Source organism: Mchenga conophoros, linkage group LG18 (genome assembly GCF_057382185.1).
Source record: "Mchenga conophoros isolate Kocher_MC1m ecotype Shallow Benthic linkage group LG18, M_conophoros_male_GT1.1, whole genome shotgun sequence".
Taxonomy (NCBI): Eukaryota; Metazoa; Chordata; class Actinopteri; order Cichliformes; family Cichlidae; genus Mchenga; species Mchenga conophoros.
This window is the reverse complement of record NC_140543.1, coordinates 3,470,006-3,489,835: the sequence shown is the minus strand read 5'-3', so window position 1 is coordinate 3,489,835 and position 19,830 is coordinate 3,470,006. Positions and strand designations below refer to the sequence as shown.

Sequence of the window (19,830 nt, the reverse complement as noted above, 5' to 3'; positions counted from 1 at the left end):
AGCTATAGGGGGTTTATGGCATCACTCTTGGCTGGAAGCAGTGCTTAAACAAGGGAAAAACACAAACTTTGTCCAAAAACTTCTCATGTTTAGCTGTTTTCCACTTTTTCTTTGGTCATTTTAGCCTTTTAAGCCAGGGTGAAGGGAGTATCTGACATCAAACAAGAGGACAGCCGCATGTAACTACGATGTTTGCTAGTTCACCTTACATAAATAACCATACTTTTAAAAAAAAGCACCGAAATGTGCGCTGCTTTTCGGTCTGGTTACTACCGTTTATGTCAGAACCGATACCGGTACCCATCCCTAATGCTGAGGCCTCTGTGCACGCTGGGATCTTTTCTCTGGACAGGAATCGGTCACGGACGTGCCCGACTGTCGGCCGTCTTTTCAGCACAGACACCTGCTCAGCAGCACGCACTATGACTCACCTGCTGCCTGGTTTTTGTGTTTTTACATAAATAAAAATATTTCCATCACAAATCAAAATTTTAAAATTAGCAGGGCTCAAGAAAAGTAAAGAAGAGCTCCTTTACTTTTGTCCACATTCACTCTGGTCTCATTTATTCATTTATGCAGTTTTTTTCTGTTTTATTGTGATTTGAATTTTAAAACTGAATTGAATAATCGTGATTATGTGATTGTAAGTTGAGCAGAAAAGTCCAACACTGCACGGGAAACAAAGATGCTGACGGTCACTCGGACCATCACTGAACGAGTCCCCCGCTCACAGCGAGCTCAGAGTTTGGTAACACACTTCAGCACCATCAGCCACCTGCTGGAGCTCCACTTATGTAACTCTTGTGGGTTTAAGTGGTTTCAGAGGTTTGGAATCCACATTTAAACCCATCCACCACACAGAATACCTGCACAGGTGAAACCTCTCTCGCCCTCTCTCTCTCTCTCACACACACACACACACCAGAGAAACGATCCAGCAGCTGAAGCCTGCTGAGCGCTTACATAACCAGCAGCTACAGTGACATACAAGAGGAAGCTTTTCATTTCCAGCAGCAATATTAAGTTACAGCCTCACCAGCTTCATTAAGGCCTGAAAACTGCTGAAACAAAGTGCGAACGGAGAGCCGAGGAGAGGATCTCTCTCCTCTCTCATCATTCAGATACTCACACGAACGCGTGGTAGAGCAGCGCCCATCCTCTCGGCCTCTCCAGCGCGTCGTAGATCAGGTTCTGGATCTTCCTCTTGCGGATGTTATTCCTCTTGGCCGGCCGGGCGTAGTTCAGGGGGGTCTTGGCCAGCAGCCCAATGCCGATGCCCTGGGAGCTCCGCTTGTAGTCATCCCGGCCCGGAGCCACCAACAGCAGGGCGCCATCCTTGTCCGCTCCTGTGGTGCTTTGGTCCAGTAAGTCCCCGGGCGGAGCGCCGGAGGGCTTCTTCTGCTCGTCCGAGCCGCTAACGACGGTCCTGGACCGGAGCCCCATGGTCAGTGCTGGATGCCCGGTGTGGGCAGCATGCCATGATCCGGGCGCTGGATCCGGAGACACCCCCCTCTCCTCAGCCGCGGGTCATTTAAGGATGTGGTCCCCGGCGCGAAGGGAGGTGCTCAGCAGTGTGACTGGAGAACGGGAGGAAAGGAGGAGTGATGGAGGGAGAGGAGACAGAAACGGAGCGTTACTACAGGAGAGCATCGGCATCTGGTACAGCAGCGCGAGGACAATGTGCGTAAAAACCGCGCATAACATGCACGCGCTGATCACCACGAGAACACACGGAGAGGTGAGGCCGACGCGGAGTGGGATATAAACCCACTAATGCGCAAAAACAGCTCCTTTTCCCGGGAACACAGTCTCCGTGTAACGCAGTCTCCGTGTAACGCGACACGAGGCGAAAACACACCTGATCACACCGGGCGATCCCATCAATCAATAATCTGTAAAATAGAGCAACAATTGCCCACTTCCCAAAGAGCCAGCACTCCCCCATAAACACACACACACGGGATAGACAAAGACCTGGCGACACACACACACGCACACACACACACACACACACACACAATCAGAGAGCGCTAACACCACCGAGCCCTACCGGCAGCGCATCCCGGCCATGGCTTCTGTCTCCGGGGCTCCCAGCCTCCATCCACCTGCAGAGGAAGCGGTGCTGAGGCGGAGGAGGAAGAAGAGGGGGAGGAGGAGGAGGATGGAGACGGAGGATGAAGAGCAGAGATGCTGCGCGAAGGAGGTCGATACTGAAACTGAAGCGGAGGAGAAGCAGCAGAGAGGAAGATGAGAGAGAGGGAGAGAGAGGGAGGCTTTCAGCAGCAGCAACGCAAACGCCCCGAGCGCGCGCACTCACACATCCAGGCATGCATACGTGCACGCGCTCAAGAAAGCGTCCACCTTCGCGTATTCAGGAGGAAAACGCGCTCTGCTTGTAAAGACAGGTAGATGCAGGCAGACGCGCGCACGACAATCCGCTCAGTCATGTAGAAGTGCACGCGCCTGTGTGCACATGCATGTGCAGGGAAACGGGCTCTTTATTTCAGAGGCAAAACAGAAAAACAGAGTTACATAAAGACGAAGCTTCCGCTCCTTAAAGGGTTAAAAAACAACGGACACACGGAGCGGACTTCAGATTCTTTAGAAACATCATTTAAAGCGCAAATCTCACCACTGACCTTTGCTTGATGGGTTTACGTTTTCTAAAAGTTGGACTTTTTGTAAAATTTCAATAAAATCAGAATGAAGTGTCTTTAAATTTTCCTGTATGGCTGCGATAGCATGTCAGCTGTTGTTTTCTGCGTTTCAGTGCAGAGGCCAGGAGGAGTCAGAGGCTCTGCCTGCCAATATTTGTTGTTTGAAAGTCAAAAAGCTCAGATAAAAGAAAGAAAGGACGCAGAAAACAAGCAGAGAGAAGCAACAAACCCCACAAAACCGAGTCCATAGAAAACAAAAATCCGCAAGGAGACAAAAATAACTACAAAACAAGATTCAAATTAACCACCGAAGCAAAAAACACAGCAAATCAGTTTAAACCTTGAAAACTAAAAAGTCTTCAAAGTGAAGCAAAAACAACCTGCTGATGCCAAATAACCACAAAGACCTAAAACAATCTCACAGAGACGCTAAAAGCCACAAGCTGATGAACTAATGCAGAAAGAGCACAGAGGGAGGTAAGACCGATCAAATTCGCCCCTTTTCCATCAAAGCGATCCCACTGAGAAAACACTCAGTGGTTTTAAGACAAATGTAAACAAGAACCACTGGGAAACATTATGCGTACAACAAAAATGTCAACAATGGAAGAACAGAACATAAAAAAGTGAGACAGCCGGTGTTTTATTATCCAGCTCTTACATTTCAGGTGATCTTTGATTTGTTAGTTTGCTGTTCTTAGACATTGTTGTGTTTCCATTCTGTTCCTCTGTGTTAGGTAGGCTGTCTTATTTCCTGTGTTATTTTGGCAGCCTGCGTTGTGTTTATCTTAATAACGTTCAGCTGTGTTTAGGTCCCGCCCACTTCCTCTTCCCTCATTATCTCTCATCTCCGTCTTCCTTCTTTTCTCCTGTTGTGATGTTGAGTTTCTAGTGATGTGCACAACTACTCGACTAGAAACTAATCATCCTTTTGTCCCTGGTCAGTACCTGATGTATTAGTCATGCAATCAAATTAATATTTAAACTGATGCCCAAATGCCAAAGTTGTTGTGTCCTAAATGCTATGTAACCATCTGCCACCAGATGGAGCTGCAGCTCCGACATTGCTGTAGAAACATGTAGGGAGCATCTTTTTGTTAAACCTGTCACTGCTCTGTATTTTAAAAGGCAAAAGAGCAAGATTAAATGTAAGTGGCAGAAATTAGCTTCCTGTGAAGGGTGGATGGGCTCCTCAGAGTGAGGAGTCCAGCTCCTCGGAAGGGCTCAGACTGCAGCCACTACTGCTCCACATTGAAAGGAGGCAGTGGAGGTGGTGGCCTGCTGGATGAGGTGTCCCAGGCAAGTGAAATGCTTGGAGTTGTTGTTTTATCATTTTATTAAAATAGTTGTTATGAACTGTAGAACAGTGTGTATTATTTGTAATGTACAACAATGCGCTACACAAAGATTTTTCAATGTTAATTTGCCGTATTTTAAAAATATGTGAACATCTATTGTAGTGTTGATATTTTCATATTTAACATCATTTTTATTTAAGTGTTTTTCTTCTCCACTATCTGTTTGGAGTTTAACGCTCATCGTTCACAATGCACGATGCCGTGCAGCTACGCAGCGTGATTCGTTACCGAAGAACGTAATAAGTCACCAGGAACACTTCCTGTTTTATTTTGAAATCTGTTTTACCTTCTGATTTGTTCCTGTTCCACCTGTCTCAGTTCACACACTCGCTCTCAGTGTAGTTGTTTAGCGTTGGAGCCGCCGCTCCTGTTCTTCTTCTGTGTTCTCGGCTTGTGTTGGACTTTCTTGGTTTGACTACGTTTCTGCCTTCGCTGGCTGCCCAGGTGTGGATGACTCCTGCCTTCTGGATTTTCCTCTGCTTCCATCTCTCTTGATTTGGATCCCTCTCCTTGACCGTTACACTCCTCACCTTAAATGCCCTAACCTCCTGTTAGTAAAGCTTCCTGATGATTGATTCTCAAACCTTTTGAAATGTGTGCTGGATCTTAAACAGAGAACCAGCAATGTGTGGGAGGAGACGCTATTGACCACAGAGTGTTCACAAGGCCGCACGGCGGCAGATTCTATCATAATAAAACACCTTTCTGTGAGTCTGCGATATGTTACGGCACCATTTGCTGCTTTACAGCATCTGCCATTGTAATTTGAAGCATGAAGTCAGCAGCTGCAGAGAGTTTGTAGCAGCAGCTTCCTGAGAGCATCGCCTTCAGCCCCCACAACCAGCTGCTTCTTCTGCACACATAGAAGTTTCTCTTCTGTTTTTAAACCAGGCGCCATCCAGGGAAGTCGTGTCAGGTCAGGTTATTCATAAGCACATATAAAAACAGCACAAGTGCGGCACAGCTGAATGGAATAAAACAGAGCAGCTGTGTCTTTACGCGAGGTTTAAAGATGTTGGTGACGTCCTAATTTGAAGGAGCAGACAGTTCCAGAGTTTAAGTGAAGCTACAGCAGAGCCTGATTCCAAAATAAAAGCTTTAGCAATAAGCAAAAGTGGATGAAACAAAGGTAGGGACTAGTTTCTCACAGTGAGCAGACGAGTGAACATTTTTAATCTTCACAAGGCTTCCTGTCCTAAATCCTTAACTAACCAGAACGCATGAGCAGAGTGCTCTTGTTTTATGAGCTTAGTCACCTTCCTGTGTGAGAACGCGTATCGTTTGTTTATTTGTCTTTTTCATTTACCAGCCGAGTGCTACTTTCACTTTACATTTAATTCAGTGAACTTTAATTGAGTGAAGACAGAAAATACTCTCCACAGTGCGGGGCAGCACATCGTAACACTGTGAGCTCATTTTATCACAAAGGTCGATTTAGAAAGATTTTCAGGTGTTCAGGAGGCTTCAGGTGTTTGAAGGAACGCGTGAACGTCCATATGTGTCATCGGCTCTGCAGCTCAGCCGCCGCCGTCTCCCGCTGTCTACTCTGAGATTCTCTGCACATTACCGACACCGTGAATCTGCTGACTCCTCTCAGATTTTTACATTTCTTTGCAGAAAAGCTGAGAAGTTCCTCTGAAAGCAGAAGCAGGCGTCAGTGTTGAATATTAATGATTCTGGTCCCACATGGATCCACTTCTAAAATATACAAAGTTGCAGGTTTGGCCTGAGGACATAATAAGTGAGAAGAGGTGATAACAAGAGGACACTTTGATACCTCAGACGTCACTTTGTTGTTCAGGTCAACATGTACATGTGTGAAGGCACCACTAATCCAGGAGCCACGTTTACTTTCACAGACTCACACTAACACTGTTACCATTAACTACATGCAAAACTACAAAACGAGGACTGAGGTTTATTTAAACGCTGATGAGCACGGCCTGGACTGCACAAGAAAGGATGGAAAGAAACACAAAACTGCATAAGGTGGAAGCAGGAAGACTGGATGAAGTGATGAAGACAAGGACGAGTGAATTTACAGATGGCTGAAAACAACTTTCAGCCATACATTTCAGGTTATCCCAGAATTTTGACATCCAGCTGAAAATTCTGAGAAAATAACTTGAAGTTGAAAAAGTCATTAGAAATGTCAAGTTCTCTGAGATTAAAACTTGGCTACGCCTGGCAAATATTATTTTATTCATTTATTTATTGTCAGTGGTGGAAACGCAAAACAGACAATCCAGCAATGAAAGGACTGCATCTGGGATAAAGAGCTACTCCTAACCTTCAAAGTAAAAACAGGAGAAACTAAAATACAACACTGACACAAGAAAACTAACAAGAAACAAAAAAACATCTTTGTGGCCTGGGAAAACCAGGGGTGTCAAACATGAGGCCCGGGAGCCAGAATCAGCCCGGCAAAGCATCCAATCAGGATGGACAGTGTTAGGAAATTTGAAGGAGGGCAGAAATTTTGGACTTTTAACTGCAATTTCCTACATTTTTACAACTTTTCCTACAGACACAGACCTCGTCCTCATACTATTTTAAATAACAACTACGCGATTAAACGATTTGTTTTTCTACCTGCTGTTTTGACAGTATAAAGGACATCTTCTCTGAATGAACAAAACTTTTCTGTCATTTCTTAAATTTGAGGCCCAGAGAGTCGTGCTGAGAGATTTCTCTCATTTACTGCAGCAGCATTACTGCGTCATGTGCAAACACACAGGCACGCTGCTGAAACTGCTCTTCTGTTTCCTATATTCAGGATTTACCAGTGAAACTTGTTTACACATCTCTGGTTTAAATGTTGTTTCTAAGAAATCTTTGATTTTGATTCTTTGATTTCAATTATTTTATGATTTTTAGGTTGTAGTTGTTAGTTGTTGTCCACTACAGAGCCGTAAGCTTGAGAACACAACACACGTCTCGTTGTTGCCTCCAAAGAGCACAAAGTCGGAGCTCTGCAGCGTTCCGTCTCTTTCAGGTCATTTTTCGGTCATTTGATGTGATGATCATGAAATGAGCAGGAAATGTGAACTCTGATGACGCAGTTCGGCTGTTTGATGCATCAGCCTGCACGTACACTAACGCAGACACACGACCGAGGCCTGGATCCTGGAAATATCTGCAGTGGAAATGTGGATGTGCAGGGAAGAACAATGAGACAAAGTCAGAGCCGCTCTTTCCAGGAAGGAGTCCTGTGTTTGACCACACAAAGGCTAACAGGATTTACCCAGAAGAACAGAGCAATCTTAAAATAGATTGATTGCACGTCTTGGTGGCCTTTAGTATTTCTGCTTAATTGGTAACGGTCGTCGGATTTGACTAATTATCTGTATGAAAAACGGCCGAACGAGTCTCTAATTGAAAAAGCAATAATTTGACTCCAGCTGTCTGCTGCTGTACAGGACGGTCCGCTGCTTCCCAGCTCCGGGTGGACAGATGGGAATCAGACCATAAAGCTTAGAAGAAAATGGATTTTCCTGATGGTCTTTCCTTTTTTTAGCTTTCAACTCCATTAAATCCTCCAGTGAAGTGAGTTACAGCCTCTTTGCCCTAATCTTCTTCAGGAAACTGCGAGGCCTTTTCAGAAGCCTCTCCTGCCTGCGGGATTCAAACCTGTGACCTCCTGGTCACAGCCAGGTATTTAGGCAGGAGCAGATTGACGACGCTTGGCTGAACATTTCAAAGCTCCCTGCAAGTGTCAGTTTGTGGGTGTGAGGTGTCTGGTGATGGACGAAGGCTCCGATCAATACTTGTGTCCGTGAATGGAAGAAGATTTGTCATCCATGTAATTTTACAGGCTCAGAATAGCACGCCGTCCCCGAGCAGAGACCATCCGTCCTGCAGGCGGCTGACAGCTGGAGTTATGTGATGATGCAGCAGCATGGTGGGAACCTGAAGTGCCCTGCAGCATGAATGTTTGGACACATCGTTTAAAGTAAAATAAAACGCAGATATGTCGCTTTAAACATGGCCACACACAGACTGTATGTAGAAGATGGACATAGCTGCAGTGATGTCACAGTTTAATTTCTGTGGTCCAGATGTGAGCGTTGTGGCTGTTGCTACATCAGATTGTTGGAATTAGATTAGAAATTCAGATTTTTCTGCACTCATGTGAAAAAGCCTTCTTCCTGTTCCCGCATTTCACAATAAAAGTCCCCAACAAATAAACTCCACACCTGCTGCAGTTAAAGAAACAATTTGCAGATCCTGCAGATTTCAGGATTTAAAATAAAAATATTTTCTGTAGTGTTACACATTATGTAGAGGAGGACTTCATAATGTTTAATAGATGTAATAATAAAAACTGTTACTGTAAAAGTCACTTTAGATATTTCTATCAGCGTGTACTGCATTGGTTGAAAGTCTGAGATGAATGCTTCTGATTATCTGAGACAAGTTTAATAAAAACTCTGACATCTTCCTCTTCTCCTCCTGCACTGAAACTCCATCTTCATCATCCTTTGTCCAGCAGCCTCTGCTCTCCCTCCTCTGCACATGTCCAAACATATCAGCCTCACCTCTCCACCTGAGCTGTCCCTCTGATGCGACTGAGCACCTTCAGCTCTGCCTCTTCTTGTCATTGATGTTTTCTTGCTGTGAGTTTTCACTCTTCTTATCAAATACAGGAAATAGTGAAAGATAAAGCATGTCCAAACCTGTACCAACCATCAGTACTGTACATTTCAACATTTAAACACACTCAGAGACGGAATCAAGAGTTACTGCTCCGCAAGAAATAAACTTCAAGCTGAAAGCAAACATGTATCATGTGTGTGACACATATGCGATGCTGAGGTGAACATAATGCACGGATCTCAGGCAGCAGTAATTTTACTGTCACCGTTTCACGTCAGTCAGCGAAGTTTCTAAGAAAAGTATCTTAACAGCAGACAAATGTCATATTTTCAGATCCTTTGATATCCAGTAGAGACACGTCACCATAGAAACCAGGAAAACTGTCTTCTCCAGCCTCCAAATGTGGACTTTTGTTGTGCTTTAGAAGCAGAAAATCTCAGTTTGTGTCCACAAACCTGAATCTGAACACACAAGATGAGGCCGCACAATTTTAATGCATGACAGGAAGTCGGCAGTCAGTGGTGACACACTGACCATATCTGGACGGGTGGGCGGAGTTATCAGCTAACACTAGCTTGGGCATAAAGAGTACAGTTGGCACAGACAGACACCTGCTAATGAATCGCGAACAGACTAAAATAAAAGTTTAACTGTGGAAACTGAAGCTCAGACTTTGGCAGCCGTGTTTAATCAGGGTTTCTGAACAGTAACACTGTAATGAGTCACAGCCGGGTGAATATCTGCCTGTTTACAGTCAAAATTATCCTCCGTAACGTTGAGCTGAAGCCAGAAACACGCTGAGGCTGTTGCTGTTTCCAGATGAGCAGCTTGCATTTCACGATAAACCTGATATGAAACGTCCTCGTGGGGCTCCACGTCTCCGCCGTCCTCCGGGGTCTTGGACTCATCACCTGTCAGGTGCAGCAGACGATTTTTCTGTTTTATTCTGCACCCTCCCCTCAGCTTTCATGTCTGAGAGCTGCAGGCACTGAGGTGGAGCCGACCAGTGTTCGGGCCCACAGAGACCTCCAGAATGGACCTGTTCTTTCCTCCCCCGTCCTCCATGAAAACACCTCTTACAGCGATGGAGCAGCGATGGATGAAAACTGAAAAGCCACGTCACCGTTTCAAACTGCTCGTTGGTTCATGCCAGACCTGAAGGCTTTTTATCAACAGAGGAAGTCAGGTCAATCCCACTCTTCTTGAGACTTCTGTCATAAATAAGGAAAACTGTATGTACGTTCACAGTCTATGTCTGTGGAGCGGTGACAAATTAAAGGAAAAACCTTGAATGGGTGACCTGTGCAGTGAGAGGGTTTTTTGCTGGCAGGGCGTCCTGAGTGATGGCCTCTGTCCTCACTGATGAAGTATTTCCACCCTGATGGAGCGGTCCCCCTCCACAGGACGCGAGGGCTCACTGACTGGTGTGATGAAGATGATGTGGATCATATGCTTGGGCCTTCGCAGACCTCGGGCCACCCACAGCGACTCTGAGCAAGGCGTTTGTCAGAAATCCAGCCGCTGAATAATTAAAGGTGTTACAGGCTGCTGTGTCATATCTGCATGATGTGGCAGACTCTTCAGCTGCACAGACAAAGAGAGGAGGGGGCGGTCGGGAAACTGAGCAGAGTCACTTTATTTAGCTTTATGTGGACAATGATGACTGTTGTTGTTTTAAATTACGGCGCTGAGATGAGATACAAAGACCAAAAAACTTTATTTCTGCTGTAAAGTTGGACAATTTAACTCTGAGGGTCTGACTCACTGCCTCAAGTGGAGATCACAGGAACTGCAGTTTGGAGGTTCAGAATCAGAATCAGAATCAGAATACTTTATTGATCCCTGGGGGAAATTATTTTTTGTTACAGTGCTCCATTTTAAACCAACATTAAGACAACACAGACAATACGCTAACTAAGAATAGTACAATATATACATATATATACATACATACATACATAAGTCACTCATAAATAAATAGCTGGAAAAGAAACATGTGTAGTTGTAGCAGCAAACAGTGTGTTAAGTGGATGCGTTGTACAGGGAGCCACAGGCAGGAAAGATTTCCTGTGTCGTTCAGTGGTGCTTTTCGGTAATCTCAGTCTCTCACTGAACGAGCTCCTGTGACTGACCAGCATGTCATGGAGTGGGTGGGAGGTGTTATCCAACATTGTCTTTATCTTGGACAGAATCCGCCTCTCCGACACCACCTTGAGGGAGTCCAGCTCCATCCCCACAACATTGCTGGCCTTACGGATCAGTTTATTAAGTCTGTTGGCATCTGCGACCCTCAGCCTGCTCCCCCAGCATGCAACAGCATAGAGGATCGCACTGGCCACCACAGACTCATAGAAAATCCTCAGCATTTTCTGGCAGATGTTGAAGGACCTCAGTCGCCTCAAAAAATAGAGACGACTCTGGCCCTTCCTGTAAAGTGCTGTGGTGTTTTTAGCCCAGTCCAGTTTATTGTCAATGTGTACTCCAAGGTATTTATAGTCCTCCACAATGTTTACAAGGTTAATACACATATTGGGAAAATCTGTGCTAGATAAAAATGACTGTCAGCTGCCAGCAGATTTATCTTTGGTATAAATTTATTTAGGTTATTTTCAGAAGAACTGGGATTGTTAGTAACTTCATCATCTCTGCGGTGTAGGACCAGCGGCTCAGGCTGGTGCTGTAAAGTTGTGGAGATATTTTCTTGGCCTTCTTAGAAGCAGCTGAGCATCGTTTAAAAGCTGACCATCTCCATCTCTTTATGACCACAATGCGCTCATCTCATTGTGGACATGCTCCTGATCCAGGCCTGTGCTTCACCGACAGGGTGGGGTTGGGTGTTCTCGGCCAACAGCTTCAGTCGGCGGCACTGATGTTGAGCGTTCACTGATGTCTGTGAACACCGGCTTCAGAGTGCCACGCCCACCTTTAATAAACCAATCAGCTGTAACTAAAAGCTGCCGTTTGACTTTCTAAGAGATAAAAATAAGACTGAGAAATGGACAGACACTTTAAACGTGTCTCACAGAATAAATTTTCTGTTTCTACTTTGATGTCTCACTTCATTTTGCTGCTGATAAAGTTTCCACGAACTCTGTGACCCAGTTTGGTTCGGGGATGGGATGAGCGGGCTCCCACCAGCAGACAATCATCCTTTTAAGCGCTGCTGTATCCGTGAGGGATATGCTGTAGACTTTTCATTAGCACATAAATTAAATGTCACTAAGTAATAAAACCGACTGACGCGCCTCCTTCCACGAGAGGTGATGGTGCTCTGGTGTGTGTTAACCTCCGTGATGCGAACACGTGAGGCCGCCGTGTGATTCAGTGCTCGCTCAGTTGAGGTCGTCGTGAATCAAACCGCCGTGAAAAACGACTTTGTCTGTCAGCTCCGAGCTTCAGTCACGGTCCAGGAGATTCACGACTCAGCATAAATGATAAATCCAACAAATCACCACGTGGCTTCTGAGTGTGGAGGACACATATAGAGGTATAACGCAGCTCCTCCACCCAGAGGAGTCCATCAGACGAAGGCTCCACCTGGAGCTGCTCCTGAGATTATTTTGGATCCATCAAAGCAGCTCACTCTCTGCCTTAAAGAAGCTCAGTTAGCTCCTCCTCCTTCAAGGAAGCTGTCTTCTGATTGGCTGCCCCCCACAAACAGAAGGTAAGAACAGCACAGAGCTTAGAGAGTTTGTCTCAATACAAAATGTAACCTCAATAATTGAAATTTGGACCATGTTTGATGTGAGCATCCACCACTGGAACAGCACACGTATGACTGGAAATAAAGAAAAGTGGAGAACATTTCCCGTGAGGAGAGTTTCATAAGATTCCTTCTTTGACGTTCACGGGATAATAAAGAGCTTCCCACAGGCTGCAGAGCGAGCATCACCGCTCTGCATCAGCCCTTCGCTGCAGCGCAGAGATGGCGAGAGGGAGGAAACCAGTAAATTATTCATCCCAGAGAGGAAAGAAGGCGAAGAGGGAGGGAACCCAAAGAAGGAAAGGCCAATGTCTTCTCAGACCAGTGCCACATAAAACCAAACATTTTCCTGCCCAGCAGGGATCCAGTCTCCTCGCTGGGTCCCTGGGCTCTGCGTGCAGCCGCACGGCGAGGACGTAACCCCGCAGAGTGACTGGATGGAGTAATTAAGCTGAGATGCAACCACCTCCAGGGTGTTCCTCCACTGTGGTCCTCTCACGCTTCAAGGTTTGATGTGTTGCATGTTCAGAGATGCTCTTCAGCATGGATGTAACATCTAAATATTTGAGTTAGAGTTTCATCTCAGTGAGACTTTACCTGGATACATAAAGGATACCAACAGGCTTGGGGTGATTGCTGCTCACTGGGTGTATCCCCCTTCTTTCGGGGGGCTGTTCTGTTTAAACCTTAGAGATGGTTGTGGGAACCTCCCAGTGAGAGCTTCAGCAGGTCGTCTTGACCATGCCCTTATACCCAAACGCACAGCCATGTGACCGGCTGAGTATATATTTGTGTTAGCGAGCAGTTGGACACATATACCAAAAAAGTGGAGAGTGTATATGTGGTATAAACACACCTGACATCTGCCATATAAGGTGGATCTGTGGCACGCCGAGTCAAGCTGCAGGTGTGAGCCACATTTGTGCCAGAATATCTGAGTTTTCTGGCTGTAAACTCTTCTCACTGTATTGTATTTGTTATTTACGGCCTGTGAAAGGAGAAACATGATAACATCACCAACGAAGCACTGAGTGGACTCGGCAGCAGAGAGTTCAGAGAGGCTGAAATGCTTAAACCTGACATGTAGCACTTATAAAATACAGCAAAAAGAAGAAAACCTGAGGAGACGAATAAAAATAACTGGAGGCTTTTCTTCCCGCTCAGAGACGAGTGTGATCGGAAGTCTGATGGCTCGGACTGAAAGGAAACGGCGAGCGTTACGAGTCAGTACCGTCTGACCCGGGTCAAAGCGATGAGGCGGTGCTGCTTTCACAAAATGAGTGGGACCGTCCGCTGTCATGGCAACAGACAAAAATCGATGGAGCTCGGACAGATAAGAAACGGGTTCTTGTGTCTCTGGATTTAATCAGACGGCAAGAAAATCTGGTTCATTCTGGTTCTGATCTGATTGAGTGTTTAAACAGGAGGGAGGTTCACGCAGGCAAAGGAGGTGAAAGCTAAAAACAACTCTCTTCTTAAACAGATTCACTCCACAGGTCAATACTAAAGGTAGACTGACTATAATCTGCAGCTCTGACATCTGCAGTGCTAAAAGCCATCTGCTCAGTAAAAAAACAATTACTTCTGTCACAAACAATCCAGCGCTGCACGAGCTCATAATTCAGATTGTACGACTAAAAAACAACAAACAGGCCCACAGCCTGCCCCACAGCCCGCCCCGCTTCATGCGCCGAACAACGTGAACCAATGTGACCGACTCAGTGGTGTAACTTAGTACATTTACTTTATTATAACAGTACAGCTTTAATGTACTTTAATTATTGAGGTTATTAAGAGGAAGAATTATTAAGAAGAAGAGCTCAGTGCATCATGGGAAGTCCTCCAGCAGCCTGAGCCTGTAGCAGCATAACCACAGAGATGCTTCAGGGTCACCTGATCCAGCCCGAACTAGCAAAAAGGAAAGTTTGAAGCCTAATCTTAAAAGTAGAGATAGTGTCTGTCTCCTGAATCCAAACTGGAAGCTGGTTCCACAGAAGAGGGGTGAAAACTGAAGGCTCTGCCTCCCATTCTACTTTTAAATACAACAAGTAAACCTGCAGTGTGAGAGCGAAGAGCTCTGATGGGGTCATATGGTGCTACGAGGTCTTTAGGATAAGATGGGGCCTGATTATTTGGCATTTTGTCTTTCCAGCATTTTTACAGTAGTCTATCAGGCTATTGATCTATCTCCATCTATTTCTCACTTTGATGACAACAACCTCATGAAAATCCTTAACCTGCACTCTTTCTAATGGCCAGCAGGGGGCGACTCTTCTGGCTGGAAAATGAAGGGCAAGCATTAAAAATAAAATGACCTGATTTCTCCCGTGATTTATGACCTCTGTGAACTCTCTCCACATGAGTTTATGATGCCATTCGTTAGTTTCAGATTTCATTTAAATCATTTCCAGGTTCATTTACAAATTCTGCTCCAAATGAGAGTAAAATAGACAAAAAGACTGTGATTTCTGGCGTGTCTAGAGTGTTATTGACAAGCTGTTAGTGAACGAGTGTGCAGTGTCCTCTCTCACTGCAGGGAAGTCAAAGCGGACAGGAACACCTTTACCTGCAGTGATGACGGATAACAGCCTGAACACGCTCACCTGGTTTAGGCTCAGGCAGCAGCAATGATACAGACAGAGGAACAGAGTAAGGAAAGAAGCTGACCGCTGCCTCAGACCTCCATCATGGAGGAAGCATCCACCAATCGAACACCAGTTAACCACAACACACCTGAGTCAGGAGAGGCAGAAACACTGAAACGCTTCAGCCGTGATAACGACGAGGAGCTAAACGAGCTGTTAAATGGGACTAATGGAGCATTTGCCACTGACGCACGAAACTCTCGCAGCAACCTGAACCTCGAGGGCGTATTTCAGAGGCCGGCGGTGGTGTTGGTTTGTTTCATCACACAGGAAAAAAACAGTGAGCACAAACAGAAAACGTCTTATCTGCACAGCCACACGACAGAGAGGGAAGCTCATTTATCAATAATTAATGAAGCGAAGCAGACGCGAGTGCAGCACAGACCGCAGATCTGGGTCGAAGGAAAATAATGTGGAAACTTTCCAAGCTGTCGTGTTTCAATGTTTAAACAGCGGCGTGAAACATTTCATTGCAGGATGATGATTGGCTGGAGGGAAACCCAGTAAACATATTCATGTTTTCACTTCAGGAAGAAACGATGATATAAAAATGTTAACGTGTTCTGTGAACTGGCTGTTTAGTTACTTGTTTTAATAAGAAATCCATTATATCGTTACCTAAACATAAAAACCTTTCAGTTTGAACTGAAATAAAAGCAAAACCTATGATTAAGTGTGGTGACTGTGGTCCAGGAGGCTCATTAAAGGCGCCTGCTCGCTGCAGTTTACATGTGTTTGAACAACAATAAGTCCTTATATTAAAAACTCAAATCGAAGATGGCATCACAGAGGCTTTTCCTCCTGCAGCCGCACCACAAACATCCAAATCTCCCAGATGGCTCGAGCCACGGCGTCCAAATATAGAAGGCTGGATGATAAAAGACGAGCGAGGCTGTAGGGAGGAAAAATGGTCCAACGCCAAAATGAGTTCTCAAGGCGCTGCGGCTGTAACGGCGCTCAGAGCCAGGAGGAGGAGTCGTCGTTACCTCCGAGCTTTTTGGGGTGACAACTCAGAGGAAAGCAGAGACCCAGGAGACTTCAAGGAGAGATGAACAAGCTTCAGAATATGCTTGGACCGGCGTCCTCCGGGCACAAAGCAGAGGCTCTCTGATCAAAGCCGGGCGCAGAGAGTGAGCGAGCTTCTGAGCTTTGAGGAGGAGCATCACAAAAAAAGAGAAAACACAGCAGGGCAACGCACAACGGCAGCCAAGACGGCAACCAGGCCACAGGCAGAACTCAGACGATTGATTTTCAGGCTGAAATCTACACGAGGGTTTGAGGGAGACCAGCAGCAGCGTCTCTCTGTTCATCCCTCCTAACAGGGCTGGCTTTTAACAAATGCATCATTTCAAAGGAGACACAGAATTAGACAACGATGTTTATAGTGAGGAAGTGTGATGTTGCGTTGCTTCAGTAAAGCTGTGCCAGCGTTTCAGCTCTCGGCCTCGCCCTGCTGCAGTAACGAGCAGAGAGTCTTCCCCCGATCGGCCATGTCGTCTTTACAGCTGCTTTAAAAAGGGCAGAAAATGTGTTTGAGTGGAAGCTGCCTCTTCACAGCTTTAATTACATTTACTTTTTGTGTACCAACAATAAAACTGTCCAGTTGAATTCATGTCCAGGTGTCTCATTAATATGTGTTTAAGGCTGGTGGTAAGGACATTTATTAAATGCTGAGACATCAGGTTTGCAGACTGAACCATACACATCAGGAAATCTGCCGTGGTTCATTTGCACACATCTGCAGGTCAGAGGAAATCTAAAGGTCCGTTTAAAGGAAATATACCGTCTCTTTGTTCCAATCATACAGTCTGAGTGTTATATAAGCTCATCCTTGTACTCTTATATGAGTGGGGGGACATCAGGGTCGTCCACGAACCCTTCAGAGAAGTGATCCTCGGCGGCTGGTGGATCCGGTCTGGATGTTTCCATCGGCCCTTCTTTGGCGATCTGGCGTGGCACGATGTTGGCGAGGTCGACGGCTGTGCGCTTGCTCGGGTCGACTTCGAGCCTCTCGGGAACGTTATTTTTCCTGTCGAGATAAAGGAGAATTATGAAGGTCTTAAATAAGTAAAAGAGCTTCGTGAAAGACACAGGTGTAGAGAAAGAGAGCGCCTTGGCCTCCTCCACTCCTCCTTCATTAATACATTAAATAAACAACAGCCTGCCTCTACAAACATTTATCAAAGGATGGTCAATGAATTTAACTGTGTTGCTCAGCTGTTGAAATGCTCTCTTCACTGCTGGATCAGCTGTGAGAACTGTTATTATAATGAATCCCTGCAGAGCTCCAAACCTCCTCCGGCATTAACATCAGCACAAAGACGGCACACCAGGAGCTTCACGGGATGTTTCTGAGGCCCAGCAGCTCCTGAAGGTGTAATGTGGAGGTGACCCAGACATTTGATCCATGCAGTGTGTGAGTAGAAATGTTCACGCACAGTTACACAAACTGACGTGCCCTGTTTCTCTGTGTCAGGAAACACGTTTTCCTCTCGTACAGAGATAAGGTGGTGACGCTTTAATTAAAAAAACGAAGTAATTAATAAAAAGGGCGAAGCTCAGACTGTAATAACAGAGCTGCTGGTGGATGAAAAGGATTTACTCAAACATTAGGATTCTCCAGCAATATCCACGGGAGTCTTACAGGAAGTCAGTGTAAGTCTGGAGTCATTATAGTGAATATCGGAAAATCCTGAACATGGTTTTAAGATGCTCAACGTTTGGATTTAGATTTAAATCTTAGTGAAAATGGACGCAGGAAGGAGAGCAAAATGTAGAGTTTATGAAACGTACAAAAAGAAAATGATTTCCTCAAAGAATCAGTTCAACCTTCAAGCTGTTTGAAAGCATCGGCCTGGTTCACCTGAGCAGTCACTGCTGTTCCCACGCTGGTAGTTTTAATCTGCGTGGCAGCTGACCGGCAGGTAAACCCACCAAAAAGCAAGAAAATAAGAACGATAACAGAAAAAACTCCTGACTGTACCAAGAAACAAAGCACCAGCCGCTATCAGGATTAAAGTGAGGGTGATGCGTATGTGCAGTTGGGACAGACCACCATCATTCCTGACGATCGAGCACGTAGCAGTTCATCACCTTCACGTGTCTGCTAAAGAAACTGTAAAAGTCCTCCTACCTCCTCCGGTTCTGACCTCTGGGTTCTCTGTGAATAACTTCTCTCTTTCTCAGGATAGTTTTCCTCACTGTGAGGAGAAATTCACAGAAAATATCTGAGTTCTCAGAATCAGCAGCAGCAGCTCCCAGTTCTGAGAAGCTTTATGAGAACAGGAGAATAAATCAGCCATCGTTGGTGCTGATGCTGCGCAGAAACACTCAGGTTCCCAGATTTAATGTAAAACATCAATATGAGCGCTCGCACGGATGTGATCGATGGTGCAAAGTGCACGTGACGCTCAGTTAATAAACCTTTTTTCACCTATTTTATTGGTTCAACTTTACTGGAGTTGGTTACAATCAGTCACCAGTTTACTGTAATATTTGGAATTATGTTCATTGTGTATCAGAAATATTCTGTGGAAACAAACTGACTTCATGTGTTCATTATTTACTGTTGTGTTCAGTGTTGTTACTCAAGCATCCATAAATTCATCTCCGGGGGTCAATTTTCCACATTATCTGTTACCATCAAACCGAAATGATCCAGCTCCTCCTCTGAACTCATCTCCTCCATCTTACAACAATCAAGTCCATTAACCCATCAGATCAGTTTATAGGACGCCGGCTTCACGGTCAGATGTGCTGTGAGCAGCAAACCGTCTCCGGGGGTTTCTCTGATTGTGTTTGTCGAATTAACCGCAATGTAACACGTCACCGTGGGGACACAGACACACAATGACACTCAACAACTGGGTTAATCTGACATACCAGTTGATGCTAAATTGTTCCACTCGTGTGTGCACAAATTGATTTTTTTCTCCCTTTCACAATAAAAGTCCTAGCCATGGCTGCTGTGCTGCTGGAGTGCACAGAGGAATCACCCTGCTTAAATGTGAAGTAGAAGACATTGTGCCTTTTCTCCTCCCATCCTCCTCGATCAGTCACAGCAGATGGCCACCCCTCCCCAACCTGCCACTGGTTTCTTCCTGTTAAAAAGGGGGTTCTTCCTTCCCACTGTTGCCAGGTGTTTGCTCGTAGGGGATTGTCTGATTTTGGGGGTTTTGCTGTATTACTGTTCGGTCCTTACCTTACAACAGAAAGTGCCTCCAGTCAACTGTTGCTGTTATTTGGTGCTATATGGATGAAATAGAATTGAATTGCATTATTTGTGAGACTGTTGCAAAGCAAAAGTCCTTCTTTATGTTGCTGTCTGAAGAATTCTGTTTTTCATAACTAGTTCTGTTCTGTATTTTGTAGCAGACAGACAACCATTCGCTCTCACATTCACGCCTATGGGCAGGTCAGAGTTTCCAGTTAACCGATCCACACTAACTGCATGTCTTTGGACTGTGGGAGGAAGCTGGAGAACCCACGTATACACGGGGAGAACGTTCAAACTCCACACAGAAAGAGCCCGGCCTGATGGTGGAATTGAACTCAGGGCTTTCTGGCTGTGAGGCAGCAGTGCTAACCACCGTGCTATAATACCTACAAATAAATGTTAAACTGAAAGGAGAAAGATTAAAAGACACAATCTCAATGTCTTAAAGAAAAATACCACAAACTGACCCAAATTCTGGTCTCCTCTTGATCCAGTCCACAGTGTGGAGCGTATGCTCTTCCAATAATTAGGCTTCCTTTTAGTAAAATTTTCCAGGAAGAGCGTTGCTACTATAATTTAATCTTCTGCACAGCAGCTGACAATAAACATCAGAAGGACGCAGGAGGAGGACGAGGAGCCCCTTCATTACTCTCTG

General features: G+C 45.3%; 2 protein-coding genes across 11 annotated transcripts in view; both read right to left on the bottom strand.

Moving 5' to 3' along the window:
- The window catches only part of kcnq3 (potassium voltage-gated channel, KQT-like subfamily, member 3), a 130,834-nt gene extending 117,618 nt beyond the window's left edge, over window positions 1-13,216 (bottom strand). For 2 of the 6 annotated variants that reach the window (XR_014889463.1, XM_085254189.1), the window contains exons 1-2: window positions 2,051-2,471; window positions 1,130-1,577 (exon numbers count right to left, since the gene is read on the bottom strand). Coding sequence is in view for 5 of the 6 variants with exons in the window: in XM_085254189.1 (XP_085110315.1) it covers window positions 1,130-1,443 (314 nt within the window). In the remaining variant the exon portion in view is untranslated. Of the gene's footprint in view, window positions 1-1,129; window positions 1,578-2,050; window positions 2,472-3,318; window positions 3,407-4,301; window positions 4,656-13,170 lie in introns of those variants that run through there. The other 4 variants (XM_085254192.1, XM_085254191.1, XM_085254190.1 and 1 more) reach the window with 4 other exon arrangements.
- Window positions 13,217-16,256: 3,040 nt separating this feature from the next.
- Window positions 16,257-19,830, bottom strand: part of dnaaf11 (dynein axonemal assembly factor 11) — a 31,707-nt gene continuing 28,133 nt past the window's right edge. For 4 of the 5 annotated variants that reach the window (XM_085254294.1, XM_085254295.1, XM_085254292.1 and 1 more), the window contains one exon: window positions 16,603-16,988. In XM_085254294.1, the coding sequence (XP_085110420.1) occupies window positions 16,799-16,988 (190 nt within the window). In that variant the 3' untranslated portion in view covers window positions 16,603-16,798. Of the gene's footprint in view, window positions 16,465-16,602; window positions 16,989-19,830 lie in introns of those variants that run through there. The other variant, XM_085254296.1, reaches the window with a different exon arrangement.